General features: G+C 35.8%; 1 protein-coding gene across 1 annotated transcript in view; it reads right to left on the reverse strand.

Moving 5' to 3' along the window:
- Positions 1–248: 248 nt before the first annotated feature.
- Positions 249–19,024, reverse strand: part of LOC128792722 (macrophage mannose receptor 1-like) — a 50,519-nt gene continuing 31,743 nt past the window's right edge. The window contains exons 16-30 of the mRNA XM_053951371.1: positions 18,127–18,168; positions 17,852–18,015; positions 16,858–16,925; positions 15,784–15,884; positions 15,120–15,262; positions 14,302–14,416; positions 12,170–12,339; positions 10,046–10,148; positions 8,927–9,156; positions 7,691–7,856; positions 7,193–7,345; positions 6,226–6,342; positions 4,601–4,768; positions 2,053–2,112; positions 249–1,660 (exon numbers count right to left, since the gene is read on the reverse strand). Of these exons, the coding sequence (XP_053807346.1) occupies positions 1,410–1,660; positions 2,053–2,112; positions 4,601–4,768; positions 6,226–6,342; positions 7,193–7,345; positions 7,691–7,856; positions 8,927–9,156; positions 10,046–10,148; positions 12,170–12,339; positions 14,302–14,416; positions 15,120–15,262; positions 15,784–15,884; positions 16,858–16,925; positions 17,852–18,015; positions 18,127–18,168 (2,051 nt within the window). The 3' untranslated portion in view covers positions 249–1,409. The remainder of the gene's footprint in view (positions 1,661–2,052; positions 2,113–4,600; positions 4,769–6,225; positions 6,343–7,192; positions 7,346–7,690; positions 7,857–8,926; positions 9,157–10,045; positions 10,149–12,169; positions 12,340–14,301; positions 14,417–15,119; positions 15,263–15,783; positions 15,885–16,857; positions 16,926–17,851; positions 18,016–18,126; positions 18,169–19,024) is intronic.

Below are 19,024 nucleotides of genomic sequence, written 5' to 3' on the forward strand. Positions count from 1 at the left end.
AAATTTTCCCATCTTACCTGCATATTTATGTAATTTAAGACTTTTACTAAATCACTCAACTCACATTTTTGTTTTGTCTTTAAGCAGATTTAATCCTGGGACAGATAATTTAATGCTGGGACAGAAAATATGGTTAATATAATACTTGATCACAATTTTTGCTGGAATGTCTCCCCTGTGGTAAGATCTCCTTTTTCACTTTATCATGTTACAGCGTTTTATATAGATGAGACTATAAAATGCAAATCTATTTTAAAAATCAAAGATAGTTATTTTTTATTTCACAGAGCAAAATCTGAAACCACAAAATCAATTCTTGCAAACCTTTGTAAGCAAGTGAGGAATCACTCATGATTTACATTTTACAGGATCTACAAAAATTAGGAATATAAACTCCTTGAGGAATATAAGATGTCCATAAATAGTAGCCAATTTAACCATTTTAGAAAGTAAATAAAATCTGTAGTAACTATTATATTGGTAAAACTAAATTGTTCTTTACTTGCTTCACACATCCCACAAACCTATGCTACTTATTGAGAAGCTATAGAGAGCAGTACCAACATGTGATCACCATAACAGCTGTGCAGACCTTCTGCTCCTAGGAACCTTCAGAACATGCACAGGCAATCTTCCTCCCTCTCCTCGGTAACTGCTGCCTGGTAAGAAGGAAGTTTTGCCATGACCTTCATCACCTCTCACCAACAAACCCACTTGTGGCCAGCCAAAACTGGCAGCTAATGTGAACCACACTTTTCCACTCCAGAGGTCTATCTCCAGATTTTACCTGATTAAATCCTAGAATACATAAATTGCAAGTACTACATTCTTGGTTTTCTGTGTTGTATGAAGTTGTGGGAACTGAAATATCATAAAGGTCATTTTGCCCATGTAGTTCAAAGGGGAAATGTGCCCAAATACAGACTTATCCTCTAGTGACTATAGCTGTACTTAAGTCCATGGGAATACTTGAAAGATGGTAAAATTAGAAGATGTTTACTGAATAGCTTTGATTTCAATAGCATGGTTTGAAACAAATCTGATGCAGAAACATCAAATCTTGTGTATGTTCTTCAAGGGGTTCTTGGATTTTATTGTCTTTATTTTATCCATTTCTACTGTTCCATTTAATAATTAGCCAACATTATCACTTTTCTTAAGACCCACATTCACCAGTGTGATCATCAAATTCTGAGACTGAAATCTTTCACTTTATATAATGGCTACAAAATAAAATAACTGCAGTGTATGACATTACACACACACAGAAACAGACTAGTACAGTAATTGCACATGAGAAAATACCTTTGGCTTCATTCTAATTGCATATTTTTAATAAAACAAGGCACATTTTATTTTATTACATTACATTTTATATTACATATTACATTACATTTCCTTTTGTTACATTACAGTGTTGCATGTTCATTCTGCTCTATGTTGGTCACAAGATCCTTTGTGTCACTAATTCCAGGAACAGCATCACCATTAAAATACAAATTATTCTCAAAGCTGTCATTTGTTGGCAAGCAATTCTTTCTTCTTTTGTAGAAGAGATATCCTGCAAGGCCACTTCCAACTAGGATGATGATACCAACAATAACTATAACTCCCGTTTTGCTGTGGTTCAGGGTAGAAGCCTTCTCATCTTTTGTCATTGCTGAAAACAAATAGGAAGAAATCAAAAGAATGCTACAGAAGTCTTTATCTGATTACTGGAAGCAAGTTCTTTAGAATGCATGATCTTTTAAGAAAAAGGGGTTCATTTGTTTTGATGTAATGAGAAGAAGAGGTAGCAACATAAAATAACTTGACTTTAAATCAGTAATATTGCATGCCATATCACAAATCATTATTTTTTTAAAATCTACATTTGGAGCTGCACCAAAATAGACTATATTGTGTAGTACTTGGAAACAGTGTCATCCCAGGAAACAGGTACAGTACTTAGGTATAAAAGAAAATCTAAGAGACATAATACAGAATAGAATATTTTTGGTTTATGATCTTATGTGGGACTAGATTTTTCTACTTGAAAGACAATATTCTTACCCATTGTAGGTATTTCAGCTGGTGGCATTTCAGATGCTGGTGGCATTTCAGTTGCTGGAACTTGCAAACATTAAAAAAATAATTATATTTTTGTAATATTATTTATTTCTACATTATTTATTTTTATATTTTGGAACATACTGAAAATCATGCTCAGATAAATATATGGTAATACAAACCACTAAATAGTGAAAACACTTGGGTTTAGTTCAAACAAAATTATATACACCTAAGGCATAGCACAATGATCTAGTGTATTCTGGTCTCATATGTAGCTATTTACATAAACTAGCAAAAAAGGAATATCAAAAAGCTCCATGAAGACTGATCCAGACATCAGAGTGAAACCAAAACAAAATCTATACAGCATCTTGAGGATAGACATGGTCAAACATAATTCTCAATGTAATTAAAAATTCTTCCAATACTTGTTATATAAACATAGAAAGTGTAATAAATTTGGTTTTCCAATAGACATTGATGGCTTGCCTGCATATACACTTGAAATCACTCATGAACTTCACAGTGCCCTAGCAGGTATCACATCTGAACTAAAAGGTTTGTAGTTCATTTAAATTTTAACATCAGGGCCATGAAATCTGGCTTGCTGGGCAAATGGGCCATCATTTAAGATGAAGGTCTTTATTTTGCCAGGTGGATATAAAATCAGTTTATTATTCAAACTTGAATCAATGCATCAGGTTTCATTCTGAAAAAGGTGAGCTCAGGAATTTAAATTATTTTTACCAGTCCCCACTTACATCTTTTCCATAGTGCTGCCCAGTGACAGAAGAGAGGGTGTGGGCACCACTGTGCAACACAAAGATGTTCCCTCTGAATATCAGCAAACACTTTTTCACTGTGAGGGTGACTGAGCACTGGCTCAGGCTGCCCAGGGAGGTCGTGAATTTCCATTCTTGGATTGTCACTAGCCCTTATAAGAAGTCCCTCTCCTGTCTCATGAGCCCCCTTTAGGTGCTCTAAGGTCTCCCTAGAGACCTTATACCTTGTCTTCACCAAAGTGAGCATCTCCTCACTTATGAAATAAAGTTAGATACTTTGTGGAATAGACCTGCTACAAATCAAACAACTCTCAAATTACTATGGTAAAAATTAGCTCAACAAATGAAACAGAAAACAACATCTATTCTATGGGAAGACTTCCATCATGTTTTTGTGTTTCAGTCTCTTCAAAAAACAGCAAACATAGCCAGCAATAGCCAGTGCAACTTGGTAAAACCGTGCTTCTAATGCTCCATTTATTGGTCTGTAGCTATAATAATTTGTTGAAATTCTGCACATGGAGCATTGTCACAGTTCTGAAAAACTATGCCAAGAACAGCTGCGTTTCTATGAAAATGTAGGACTAGATTGTGTCCTGTTTTGGGGTGAGTGACTATATAATCCTTGCATTGACTCTGGAATTAGGTTGAATCTGTGGCATTCCAGATTAGTAGACTAGACTGGCTAAAGCTAATAGAAAAAAGTAACTAGCTTCAGCTCTTTGGTCAGCATCAAAATAGGTGAATGTCAGTAGCAGCACAAATAATTGAACTGAATGGTCAAAAAGGAGCAGCGGCAATTTATTTTAACACTTGGTACCCACATCTATGAGTTTTTGTCAATGACAATACAAAGAGATTGATAAATGGACTCTGAAAGGGTGGATATACTAAGATGTTGCAGTATTTCCTGTAAAAGATACAGTCATCATTACAAGCATTTGAGTAAGTAAGAATAGTTTTGCATGAGAACAAATTTACAAAAAGGATAGCAGAATTTCTCTCGTTTCCAGTATTTTAGAGGAAGTCAGTATATTGCAGCTACACATTTCAACCTTCTTAGGAAGCATAAGTAAGAGGTTTTGATATTGCAATATATGCTGAAAGACATTTTTATGATGACTTTTAGGAATACATATGAGCTAGATGTCCCTACTGTCAAATTTGCACATTCAGTTATTTCAGAACACCTTCAGTTTAGCACATTCAAACTATGCTATTTGCTTTGCTTTTCATTCATCTTTTCACAACAGGAGAACACAGAGACAAAAGATCCCAAGCTGCTAAATAAGTCACACTTTATAAACACTCAATTCATAGAAACACTACGTCATACTCAGAAAACATGTTCACATGAGACTGGCAGAGGGAAATAAACAATGGCTACTCCACAGGCAGAGCAGAGGGGATACCCTGAGGAATATGTTTGACAGATTTGTGTATGCAAGGCATGGTCCTTACATTGTGATTTCTCAACAGCTGTCAATAGAAAACACAATAACTTGTCAAGTGTATACACTAGGTACAACTAAGATATGAACACAGTCTTTTAAAAGCAATTCTTAAGGGACTTGACTACTGTCCAGAACTACTTTCTAAAAAGAGTCATTCTATGTTTTTGTTGGCATGGAAATGTGTATCCTTCGGCACTTATAAAAACTCAGAACATCCAGCTGAAATGCATTGTGTGTAACGGCCATCTACTAACACTAGCTTACAGAGAGCACAATCCATACATAAAACTAATTCATAAATGCAGCACTTACTTTTTGGCTTTTTACAGATATATCCTTTGTAGGAAGAGCAATAGAAATTATTCCAATACCCAGAGTCTGCATACATTTCAACGCAGTGCTCATTTTGCTGAGAAGAAGGCTCTCCTACATTCCAGTTGACAAAATTCACTGCACTGCCATCTAGCCACAGCCATAGTCCTAATTGAAAAAACATTGAATAAGAAAAAAAAAAGATAGTCTTAATTTCCATACTGACACTTTCACATGCTCCATATTTATTGCCTTCCTGAGAAATTGTCACCACTTTTGGAGACAGACCACTAAACTATTTACTTCTGACACAATATGTTGCCCCTAAGTTTTTATGCAAATTATATAATATCAGTTTTTGGGAAATGGCAGACAAATCTGGCTTATGGTGTTGCAAAGGCAAGACAGTTTCAAGAAGAATCTCCCTCAAGTGATAGCAATGGTGCAGTGTCAATTATTTATTCCATTTATAGAAATAAGTAATTTTAAAATATAACTTCACCAAAACACTCTTTATTCCAGTAATTTGTGAGAAGGTTTTGTGTTACTCTTTTCAAAGCCCACACTGAAGTCTTTCTAGGCAGTTGTTTTCCAGTTTCTACTCATTTCCACAAGATTTACACAGACGATTTTTCTTCTTATAGATCTCCTTCCAAAATCTTGTGATCACTGTTGCTCAGCTATGCTTGGGACTTTCTGCTTCTTCCTTCCGGTTCCTTTTTTCTTTCTTTCTTTTAATAGTGCTATTTATTTAGAATAAATGTACTCCTTGTGACTGTAAGTTGTACTCAAGCAAATTCTTAGACTCAGCATGAAAATTGTATTTTGATTTTTATAAGATTCTACATATTTTGCTTTTGTTTTGGGTTCTTTGTTTTATAATTCCTGACACCCTTTGTGTGAGGACATGGCAACTGAATACAATCTGGATACACACACAAAGGTATGAAATTTAGCTATGCACTTATGCTGAAATTGCTATAATTACTATGTAGAGCTATAATGAAGAGCTGAAGAACTCTTGTTTTTATGATCACTGTGGGAAGTGTGCTGTTTGTTCTACACTGCTCTAGAACCACTTTAAGAAACACTTTTGTGTCAATTGGCAACATGAGTAAACCTCAGCCTTCCTCTATGTGTCATGCATGTAAATGACCACCCTCAAATTCTTTCCTTTACCAAAAATTTTCACTATTCCTGGTTAAGATTCAAGCACTGTAATTGAAAAGTTGTCTTATTCCTAAGAAATTTGTCATTTAAGTGCTTGGGTAGGCAGTTGTAAAAATAATCTTCCAAAACTCAAGAAAACCCCACCTCAAGTCACCTGAACTATTTTGCAACCCTGCCACTGATAGTTATACTGGTATTTTTTACCTGAACAGTACAAGACTGTACTTTAAAGTTTATCATAAGGATAGAAATATCTATCTAATTGAACATTAATTGCATTAATGTGAAAGCAATAATAATCAAATATAGGATTTAATTAAAGCAGCCTCTTGCCTATTCTGTCCTGCTTTATCTTCCTTATTACAGAACTTTAATGTGAAATTTTTAAGCACTCATGTCAAAAAGCTTGCAGTAATTATTCACTAAAAAAAAGACATTAAAGGTAGAGAAAGTACCATCCACATTTCTGTACATTCCTGTCCAAAATGTTGATGTTTTCCCTTCAAGTGGTTCAAGGTTGTAGGTCAAAAAGTTGGCTTCAGCTGAGTCTTCGACCGACACCAGAGACGCACCTGGAAGACACAGGGAAAGAAAAATCTCTCAGAGATGTTTCACAGTGGAAAGCATTCTCATTGTCCTGTTAACAAACTGCTTCATGAAAACCCAGGAACAAACCTGAGTATCAGAAAAGAGAGGGGGAATCCTGTAGGCCCAGTACCTGGTGTCTCCATTTGCCATGGGTTTCACTGGTAGGTTCTTATTGACCACATGACAATATATACTTCCAGTGAAGATAAAGCCATCTAAACCAGTTCTTCTGGAGAGTGATTGAGACCTCTACATAATCTAGTGGGAGACCAGACACCTAAGTCACATTGCCACCAATGCCATAAGGAACAGTGCTACAGACGTATGAAGTCCAGCATAATCAATCTTCATCCCTTTCCCAAAGAAGGAAGTTGAGAGAATGAAACTGCACCACAGCCCTAGTTTACTCATCTGTCATCCAGACTGAACAGCTTTCACTCCAGTGGCATGAAACTGCAATAATCAAGGGAGAAATTAGAACAAGAATACCAAAGATACAAATTCCATTAAGCTTTAGTGACCACTGTGGATGAAGCTGTTTATCTCCCATCAGGGTCAAAGTACAGGATTTCCATTTTCATTATCTTCAGTGTAGGCCACACAGCTCCTCTCATGCCTGGTCCCACATGCATGAGACAGTATGGTAGACAGAGGTTTTCCACTACCTCCCACATTAAGGCAATAATTGGACACAACTGTCTTGTCCCACACTTGGACCACACCCAGAATCACAAAAACACATAACACATGTTCAGCTTTCCACAGTTAGGAAAAAAAGTAGGCTTTGTTACTTGATGCTTTTTATACTTGTTTTAGGAAAAGTAGGATACTCACCTAGTCGAAGGCATTCTAAAGATGCCTGGGCCCAGTTTCTTGAAGATGAAGATTCAATGTAGTAGCAATGACCTCGAAAAGGGATCCAAGATCTGTGTCCTTCTGATTCAGGACACTTTCCTGGAAGCTGAGGGGGCTCAGTGGGAGCTTGAACTAATTAAAAATAGTTTAAAAAAAAAAACATGTGATTACTTCCTTACATTCACTGCCTTTTGATTTTTGTGGGTTTTGATATTGCAGTTTTATTCAATAGGAGAATGAACAGCAGAGTAGTGTAAGTCTTAGCTTTGCAAAATTTATCTAACACTATTGATATAAAGTGATAGCTACTCACAGTCACACTGGCTCTTTCTCACTATGTGTTTGCCTTAACTTTAAAGTAGCCCAATTCAACCTGAGTAAATTCTAATGATTTCATCTCTTTAGCTCTGGAAACAAACCCCAGCATCTCTAATGAGATGTTGATCAAATTGCAATGGTCAGATTTCAAGTTCTTACCATCAGACTTTTTGCAGATAGAGAAGTAACTTTCATTGCAGAATCCTGTCTTCCAGACTCCAGTAATGTCAAGATAGACACAGCCTAGTTTTTGCTTTGGCTCCCCTTCAGCCCATTTCGTGTACTTCATTCTCCAGTTATCAATCCATTCATAATGTCCATTGGTCTAAGGAAAACAACATCAACTGGAATGATTAAACTCTATCAATCTACTCTGTCTACATAGTACTTTGTGCTAAAAGGATTGGGGCTTTTCTTAGAAACCGATAACAAATACAAATGGCTCAAACTTTGACATTTTTGTTGTGACAAACAGATATTTATTGAGAAATACAGCAGTGCAACAAGTACTTTTCAGCAAAAGGAAGTGCAAAGTGACATTGAGTTAATGTTGACCTTAACAATACCTTTAATTTGAGACTAATAACAATTCATTAAAAATAAATTGTGGGAGTGAAATTCTGATGACTAATTTTTGCACTAGCTCTTTCCCCAGAAATTTCAAGACATGTAGATTATTTTAACTTGGAATACATTTAAGTCCATAATCATTTCCCACCAAAGCTGGTTAACTCAGTGATTTATCCTGATGATTAATATTAAAGGCATCTTTTGATTTTTGGGAAATGATGTGTTATGTTCATATATTTTGAGTTTTTTCATTTGCTCAGCCAAATGAAGCGTGTAGAACAAGTGTCTGTGCCAAGAAGAAAAAGATACTGCATTTAAATACACAGAAAGTATTAAAATACCAAACAATTGAGAAAGGGGAGACAAATAAAATTAAACTAGGTAAACTAATTAACTACTTTGCTAACTATCCTCAAAAATGTTAAAATATTCATAGTAATAGCACCTTCTTATACTTCTCAAAATTAGGTGTTGATACTAAAATAGATGTTTTCTTCTGTAAATTCTAAAATATTAGGATTTTATATCACATATATATCACACTTATACCTGAAATATATAAAGAGATATTCCAAGATGCTAGACTAAAATGCCTTATTTGGAAGTGCACAGAGTGGAATATCATAGAAAAAGTGTGAAAAGCATGTGTAATATACACAATTTAATCAGATTAACAGAAGAGGATGGATTCCTCTGACAGCACAAAGAAGTATTTAGGGCCAAGATGTAAGCAAATAAGCTAAAGTAAAGAGAGATAAGACTTTTCAGTTCCTGACTTGTCCATGAGAAAAGCAGCATCATGTTCAATTAGTTTAATGTTCTTACCACATTACTGTTAAGACCAATCCACACAGGCACCCCATACTTTAATATTTTCAGCCACAGGAACGAATGACTGTAGGCGTCTAAGACACTGGAAAGGTCAAATTGATTTTGTTTGCAGTTTTTCCGTGCATCCTCCCATGTCATTTTGCTGTGGATGAACAAGTAACTACTATTCCCATAACGGATAATGCTGGATGGGGTTGAAGTTGTAGAAGGCAGAAATTCAGCATCTGTAAAGTAAAGGACAAAAAAAGACCCATATACTTATTCAAATGGGGAGCATGATTTCACTGTGGTTGTAAATATAACTAAACAAAAGTCCTCCTTCTTTATTTCATATTCCCTGGTTTATAATCAGCATGGATAAGATGCACTATGCTTTAAGCTAGCAACAGTAGTAAAATTCAATTACAAAGCTGTAGAAAGGAAAAATGCTGCTTAAAACAACTTAGGATAAAGAGTAAAGGAGCATTCTGTATATTCATCAAGAATAGTATTACTGAAATTGCTTGGAATTAGGCCATAATTTTTTTCATAAAATCTTTTTTCATCAAATGAAATGGTTTGCAGAAACTGTTTGGTTTTCCAAAGACTTTTTTTCCAATAAATAAAATGGTCACAACAGACCAGTCCTTAAAAATTGCTCAGATACTTAAACAGATGCTAGATTTAAATATTTTTAATATTTTTTGGAGGCAATTTTGCTCAAGTTCACTGCAGATGGGTTGTAGTCTCATTCCAGATAGTTTATGCTACATGTACGAACCAGTATCTTCCATAACATGTTTTGAAAGCCAGTGTACTCAGAAAATTAAAAACTATGGAACAAATGTCATATCAAGGGTCATACTAGACACAAAGATGCAGACACAAATTCCAGCTCAGGAAAATAGCAACACAGCATTTGCTGGGAAGTGTCAGATGAGAGCAGTGACTAACCGGTCTTCTGACACATTTGATTATTTGACCCTTTGCTTCCTGCCTGAAGAACAACTTGTGCATGTATCTTTATTGGAAGCAAAATCATGTTTAAATACACATATTTAAGCAATTTCCTGGGAAGAAAAAAAAAAAAAAAGAGAGAGAGAAACTTTTGGCTTTAACTAAAAAGAGGAGTACCTGCATTAATTTGGCATATATATCCTCTGCTGTTATCACAACTCTGATCAGCCCACTTCCCTGCTTCCTTAACAGGTTTGTTTTTCATGGCAACACAATCAGCCTCGAGGCAAAGGGATACAACATCAGTTAAAAATAGCTAGAATAAGCAAATGTGAAACTTTTGACCCCCATTTGTATTTTCAGACACAAGTAATGCTGTAATTTTAGTCTCAGATCTTTGTAGCATTTAAGAGCACAAGTTTTAAGTTACACAAGTGATGTGGAAGTTTTACTCCTCTTACGCTTCACAAGTTTCTTTGTTACTTTCTATTGCACTATGTTGGGGTGAGTAAGAGGACCAGAGAAATTCTAGTATTCTCAATCCCCAGGCATACAGCATGGAGAGGAGTCACAGACAATTTGAAGAGAAATTAGATAAATCATTGTAGAAAAGACTGGATAACTTTGCCCCAGAAATAAAACACTTTTAAAGTGCAGTGCAACAATTTATTGTTTCAAGCTGTAATAGTACACACAGCAAAGTTAGAACAACTTCTGCCCAAAGGCAGCCACTGCTCTGTCAGTACCAGCTTTACTATGACATTTCAACTTCTCTAACATGGACATAATAGCTAGAAATTAGATTAGCACATATTAAATAAACAGTGATTAGTGCAAAAGCCTGAAGAGTTACAAGTGGCTTTGTGCAATGAAACATCCATATTTATTTTAGTGTTTACTTGTTTGGGTTTTTTCTGTTCACGAGAAGATGTTCAGATAATTACTTCATTTTTGGGTGAAAACCATTTGGATTTAAGTCTTTCAAACTGAACCGTTGCATACTCATTTTTACTAATTATGATAATATTTTTTGCTAAGACCAAGTAAGCTTAAAAACAAATATAAAATTTATGAAAAAGGGACTTTATAAGTTGTCACATAAGACTTCATAAAATCTTATTACTTCACATAAAAAGAGAAAAACTTTTTTTTTGAGAAGTAGCATTTTTTAAATATTTTCCTTTAGAACTCCAAATTCTACCTAATTTTTTTCCTCCTTTAGAGACAAGAAGCTCAAATGTGCTCCTTTCAAAGACACAGAAAAGGGTATTATACATAAAAATCAAATTTCTACATTAAAAATGTCATTCAAGAGAAATAGAGTTAGCACTATAAAGTGCTGTAGTTCCAGCATACACACACATGATCAGAGAGAAAGGAACTCTGTGACCTATCAGATCAGTTTGTTTGACAGAAATAGAGAAAGTGATTTTCTGGTGGTTTGGGGTTTTTTCCCTTGTAAAAATTGAATGGCTGTCTTTTTATAGACTCATGTCCTTTCTGCAACTGTGACTGGCAGAATTTGCTTATTTGCTTATATGTAAGACACCTACTTCAGGGGAATGTTTGTAAACGCCCCCTTGCAAACTACATGCCAACTGGGAAGCCTGCCAAGTTCTGGCACAACTGTGACCAGAGCACTAGGAGGATGTTCTCATTGTTGTGCTTTTGGGAAAATGCCATGGGGCAGGAGAACCACTGCCCTCTTTACACAGCCCATGAGAGAACACAGTCTGAACACAAAAGCTGTGTAGCCTTCACAAACACAGAGAACTGAAAACTGAAACGTCTTTGTATGAGCACTCCATGGATCCTGTCACCAGCTGATACAGCAACTGCACAAGGGCTCGAAAGCATTCACTCTACCTGGATTTATATCCAACATGCATACAAGTATCAAAGTAGTAAGTCAAGCAGTGACATACCTAAAATCACCACAAATGCATGAATTCAATCTTAGGCAAGGTGGGTATTGGTCTCTTTCCCCTAGTATAACAACTGATAGGACAAGACGAAATCGCCCAAGTTGGCACAACAAGATTGGATATTAGGAAAAATTTAATCACCAAAAGAGTTTGCAGGCATTGGAACAGGCTGCCCAGGGAAAAGTGCTTAAGTCAGCATGCCTGGAGGTATTTAAAAGATATGTAGATGCAGCAGTTAGGGACATGATTTAGTGGTAGCCTTGTCAGTGCTGTATTAACGATTGAACAAAACAATCTTAGAAGCCTTTTCCAACCTAAAGGATTCTATGATTCTATAAAAACAAATTTCAGTGAACAATTTGTGATTGCTATTTACCTGGCCACGATACGCATATAAACCTGAATGTCCCGATGGGAAGCCTGTGGCCCAGTTTGTAAAGTAAACCCCCGTTCCATCTGTCCAGAGGAACCTCATTTCATGATTTATATCATTTAATCCAATCCATGTCTCAGCGGCAAAATCTTTTAAATGGAAGGTAAGGAAAGCTAGAATAAAAAAAAATTCAAAGAAAATAGGAATAATTTTAATATAGGACAGTTGAAATATTTGGCCTCACTGAAACTGGTGATATTAAATACTTTTCCTGAAATACAGAACACTCCACCACTGATAACACAAACAGGTGAGATGAAAAGGAAATGAACACTGAGTTTGACAAATGGGGAAGTAGATATATAACTGTGGCTTTGGGCAAAATACTTCATCTAAGTATCTAAGCTGGTACTGGAATGAACCCCAAAAACATGACAGAAATTGTTTTTATAATGTCTCAAGACACTTTTGAATCCTAGTTCAAGACATTAACAGCTGTAGCAATCACACTCATTTTTGATATCCCACAAGAGTGATTACCCCCCAGTGATACAACAGCACCACCGAGCTCCTGTTATTTGTGTATCTGCATAAGCAGCGCTGCTCCAGAACCACAGAGTGTTTCTTCCCTCCCTGGACAGCTGGGCAACAGCCTGCACTGTCATGGCAGGGAGCAAAATGCACAAGAAACATGCTTCAAACAAGACTTACCAGAACTATTAAACACAAGCAAATCACAGTTTTGCACAGTTTTGCACAGTCCAGGTGGGTGCTGATGTGTCTTAGCTAAGGTGGCTAGCTCACAAATAGAGGAGGCTAGGTCAGCTGATATTCATCCATTATGAACATTATGAATTATATTCAATCTACTAACCCATGATACATCGAATGTGGTGATAAAATGAATATACTATGGCTTTTGCCAAACATTGCAGCCATGGTTATGAATGCTTTTTCCTCTGAAAAAAATAGACTAATTTCTGCCTGCTCTGTTAATCATTCACCTTCCTTCAACATTTTTAAATGTATGCAGTTTACTCCTCCAGGAATGAAACCTGTAGGTTTTTTGCCAAACATTAGAATTGCTGTTCTGCCAGAAACTGACAGAACTCGGGCCTTTATGCCTGCACTTCCTGCAATGATAATAGTTTTATGCTAATAGCTCCATTGTGCATTTCTCTTTTACCCAAAATTCAAGTCCTGTGCATGAATTAATCATTGCAAAAATTATGTAGAATAAGAATATAACTGTTTGAAAAATGAAAGTTTGATTCTTCAGCTCTTCACAAGTGGAAAACATAATTAGTATTAAGTTCTTAGCAGCAGTTTAAATTAAAACTAATTGCTCAGACTTCAATACATTGTTTTACAATGGTTGAGGTTTTAGTGTGCTCTCTTGAGTTCACAGACAATATGTGTTTTGCAGCATTTGTTTTTCATCAGATTCACATGTAGGATAAAGCAATATGCCTAAAAAATGGTCTATTTATCAAAGTCAATCAAACATCTATCAAGGTCTTCCCCTGTTTTTAGTTTGGATGGGTGCTTTGTTTATTCAAGCATGGGGTAGCTTTCCCCCCCCTCATCTCCCTGAGGCATGGATGCAGCTCTTGGGTTCATTGCAATAAGCTCCTCTAGTGAAAAGAGTGGCACTTCTGTGTGGTGAGCTCTGGGTATGTGTGTGAGCACTCAAGCCTCTTTCAAGCTGCCCACAGGCAGGTTCTCATGCTAAAGATGTTCTACTTGATTTAACAAGAAAGCCATGCAGCAAGTTAATGCCACCTAGTGAAACCACATTGTTTGGAATGGAAATTGCAGGGTCCAACTGGCATCATGTGCAACCAGAAAAAACCACTACTTTGGCTGCCAGGACAATAAACACACACACACACACACACACACACACACACACATACGCATATATATATATTTTTATATATATATCTGAGCCAACACTAAAATTTGGTAGATTCAAGGGAAGACATCATTGTAGATTTCTAAAAATTTTATGTTTTGGAACAAAAATCCAATATGCAGTCATTATTCAAATCTGTTTGTATTCAGACAAAAACCCCAGCCAGCCTGTAAGGATTAAATGTCATCTCATCTAGTTGCTACAAAACTGTGCACAGTACCTTGCACTTGTTCATTAGGGATCGAGGCCAGGTTTCCTCCTAAATTCATGCAAGCTGTTCGTGCAGCATGCCAAGTAACACGTTCCTCTTCTGTAGATCCAAATATTTTGTAACACTAAAATATGAACAAATTCTCTATATATGTTATCTTCACTCCAATATCTCTCTATTGATAATCACAGTTTTAAACAGAGCAGGATGGAGAAAAGGCAGTAAAATAATGCATTTATCTGAAAAAATACATTCAACTTTCAATGAGCTCTTGTGTTAGTCCTGGTTCTATAGAAAATTAAAGTCTCACTAAAGTGTTTTGCTCAACAGCTAGATTTGATCTGAAATCCCTAGAAAATGAGCAAATCCTGACTTTTTTATAGACAGCTAACAGTGCTAAGTTATGCATGACTGATCTTAGTCTGCCTAATCATTAATTTATTTTACAACACATACCATGTTAGTAAAGCTAAGGAAGACAAAATGTAGTCAGTAAAAAACATTATGGTTTGGTCAAAAAACACCAAGATCAAGGCATCAATACTTTAGGAATTCTGACTAAATGTGTATAAAAACATTTGAAGAGCTGACTAGAGAATTGTCTTTCATCAACTGCAACTGAATTTGCTTCATTAGAAGCATCAGAAAAGCACTTTTCCTGCAAAACAATGGTTAGGCAAACAAAGAAAAGCGTGCATGTGTCATAGCTCTCTGCATAAAAATAACTACATATTGTATAAATAAGAAACAGTATGATTTAAAAATTCCCTTGTTTTCTATTTAATGCTTTGCCAGACATCCAGCATAGATCGTATTTGTTATGGTACCTTGTTACGAAAAGAAAGCCAAGCTGGACGACATCCTCTTGGACTTGAAAATGTTGTTGGAGGAACAGTTGAATTAATGGAACTGTTGTGCCTTTCACATATGTAGGGATTTGGATAGCCACAGTTTATATCATTCCAAAATCCTGAGTGTAAGATAAATGGGGAACTGGATGACACCACGTCTCAAGTCAGTTAATGGAAATCAATTTCACTCATTCTCACATACAGTGCTTTTAATTGAAAGATAAGATCAAAGCTGTCTCTCAGGTTATTATCATTCAATATCAGTGTCTTGAAAAAATATGTCACTTTATGCACGCTGTAATTACAGAATGTTAAAAGCTTTGTAGAACAAGGCAATAGAAATTTCATAGTGACAATTAGGTCAATTTTAATAAAAAATATAAACCAGCAATCACAATCACAGACCTCTGGCCACAGACCTCTATCAGATCTTCCCCATGCTAGGCTTCAGGTAAGCACAAGAGTATGAAACTATTTAGTCCTGTAAGTAATACTATGGTCTACTACAATTATTTTTCATAAATGAAAAAAAAAACCCAAAAAAAAAACCAGGAGGAAGGGGTGCTTCTCAGAAGAAAAAAACATGTTGTGATGCAAACACACAAATAATGAAATTCATGAAAGAACATACAAAACTCACCTAAATTCTTATACATAACGACACAGTTTTCATCATTATTTGCAAAGTTAGGTTCATGTGGTGCCCATGCCAAATAATTCACTGGAGTGCCATCCATCCAGCTTAAGAAAAACAATCCAACAAAATGCTTCTTTAGCATAAAATAGAACTTCTTCCATGTTAAAAAAGCAACTTTTTAATATGCTTAATATAGCTGCTTATAGTAAAATGTACAAGGTTTTTTGACCAAATTGCCTCTTTACTAGTTGCACTAAATTACTGTCTGCTCAAAGACATACAATGTAAAATACAAACACTGGAAAAACTGAACACCCATGTAGATTAAGCAATGAAGAAGAAAATTGTAACCAGGAAAATTATTAGGACACATCTTTCTAGTGGTCTGCAAGTGACAGAGGTGCCCAGGTTCATCCTTCAGACACATTCACAAGGTACTTAAAAGTATTTTCATCTTAGAATCCCTACAAAACCAGCAAGACAGAAACACCTCCTTTTCAGAGGCTCACCTAACATCCTAATTATCCACTGGAGGTCCCTCATTGTTACTGTGAACTATAAGGAGAACTGAGAACTACTAGGCATCTATCCAGGCACTTCAAACACAGACTGAACTGAATCCAGGCCTAAATAAACATCACATGTGAAAATCAATATGGTGCTGCATACTGACATTCAGAAAGGCTTTCAGAAAACCTGCTTGACCTCACAGTGCAACATGTATCATTATTCTAGAAAAAAAAATAGGTTTCATTTGTTCCTTTATTAGAGTCTGTTCTCAACTGTTAAGTATGGGGTAAAAGAACATTTTTACCTACAAAAAGTCTTATATATTTACAGTTAGAACATCTACTTATATTTTCAGTATGAATCACATAATAAAGGAAACTAGGATTCCTGAATAAAAATTCAAAATATATTAGCTGCAGTGTAATTTTTTGTCTAGTTTTGAGCAAATTCTATTTAGGAAACATGCAGCATTTCTTCTGGATAATCTAGAGCTAAATTAAGATGCAATTAAACCACTTGGGAATATAATAATTTTTAAATTATGTCTCAAAACTGGGTATGACCTACCTCGTACGTTGGTCAATACTCAGTTGTAAACCAATGAAATATGCATCCTCTTTGCCATTTTTCAATATCTAGAATGCAAAAATTAAAATTGTACAAATGCCTTCTATTGTCATATAAACCTATTATGCTACTGATGAGTAATATACCTCTAACTGACAGAGGATATTAACTGGATACATTCTGTAGCTACAACATTTAAGGTAAAGCAGCTCACAGCTGACAAGTCCACAGTAAAATTTCACAACTGGCCAAAAGGTGCGGCCACTGTAACACTTCTCACATATTACTTGAAAGCCACTGAAATCTGCACCTATTGCACAGTCTCTGCAGTGGACTTTATCTGATTAATTCCTCGCAAAGACAAGCCCCTTCCTACATTTTGGATGTAAATTGATGCATGTCCTTGTGTCCTCTCACTGTCATTCTTCAGCCAGCTCAGGAAATGTTCTATGTAGTTCAAATGTAACTTTTAAGCACATTCCTGATTAAAAATAAGTTGGCCTCAGCCAGCATAAGAAGCAAACAATTCCAATGATACAGGAAACAGGATTTCAAACCTCTTTCTCATGGCAGAATCCATGCCCCAGTTTCTTCTCTCTCCATAATTATATTCTCACAATAAGGAGGCAAAGGAGCAAACTTGAGGACCAAAACTTGAGGACCAACTTGAGGACTGCTAGGTAGACTATAGCCCAGATAAACAGATAAGATCTAAATCCAATGTTCTGAGTGTTGCATGTAAGTCAACTGCTGCTTTGATCCACTGCTTAAGCTATCCTACACAATTATAACTCATCAGTGCAATACTTTTTGCTAAAATGAAGCCACAGATGCCTTAAAAGTTAGCATGAGTTTGATCTTCGTACTAGTCTGGCTTAGTGTAACTGCACTTCACTATCAAAACTTGTAGGGAGAACACCATAGTGAAAAGGATCTGTGTCCATGCTCACTTGTTTTGGATGGTTTATTCCATAGTATTAATGATTTTTCTTACATATCGCCAGAGGAACTTTCTTTCACTTTCACTCTCAATGACAGAAAGGTCTCCAAAGTTCTTTTTGCAGAACTCACGACCTTCTTCCATAGGAACAGTCTCCGTGCTGAAATAGTACTGTTTGTCATCGTGTATAATCCATCCATCCTCAGTAGTCCTGTATTCTGTAAGATAATTGCCAAGCTAACTATTCTGCTCCTGAGATACAAGATTCCTCCTTAATAAAATTTTAACAATGATTTGAACACACAAAGAGCAATAGCAGTAACACCTACCAGGTGCAGGAGATTCTGTTGGTTCAGGCTTCACACTTGCCCCTGTGAGAAAAAAATATTTATTATGATTGCATACTTTCTGTCTGAAGAGAAGATATTTACTGTGACTGACACGCATGTTTTAATACTGACATTGATTTTCACGGTTAGCAATGGATTTAACACCAAAATGTAAAAGGAACTAAATAACTTAAATATCTTATTTTTGGTACAATATTCAATTTTAAATATGTAGTCTTGTTCCCTGAGGCTAGTCCTTACATTCAAAGTATTATAAATACCTTGAACTTTACCTGAATCAAGTAATTATTTTACTCACTGAAAGCAGTAAACCTTATGTCCCAAAGCATTAACTCTGTAAAGACAGTTGTCCTGGATCTGCATCTCTCTATTTTCCCCTGGCCACAAATACTTGAATTCTGACTTAAACCAGAGGCAGCAGGAATGCAGGCTGGGTTATCACCGAATGGGGTGCCCTAACTACTACAGGGTGAGGTTCTTCCATCTTTCTCTGGTTGAGGGTAACTTCTACCTTGATCTTACAAATTTCCGTAGATAAAATCTCACTGGAAAAGATCTCAAGAAATTAATTGGTCCTTAATGAAAAGAAAAACTTTAGACTAAAGAATTCCCATTTGTTTTTGCTATGGCATCATGGAGATGGGATCTTGGATGTCATCATTAGTATCTCAGGAAAACAATTTATTATACAGAAAAGCTCTGTCAGTTTAGGCTTACCAATTAGTTTTGTACTAAAATGTAATCTCACTAGTAATGACATTTATTAAGAAAATCTATGCCTAAGAAATTTTCTTACCAATAACAGGCAGACCTGATATTTATTGTCAATAATCTAATGCAACATCTTTATTTTTCTCCTCTCCATCCCACTGTAAGA

This window comes from Vidua chalybeata, chromosome 1, assembly GCF_026979565.1.
Source record: "Vidua chalybeata isolate OUT-0048 chromosome 1, bVidCha1 merged haplotype, whole genome shotgun sequence".
NCBI lineage: Eukaryota > Metazoa > Chordata > Aves > Passeriformes > Viduidae > Vidua > Vidua chalybeata.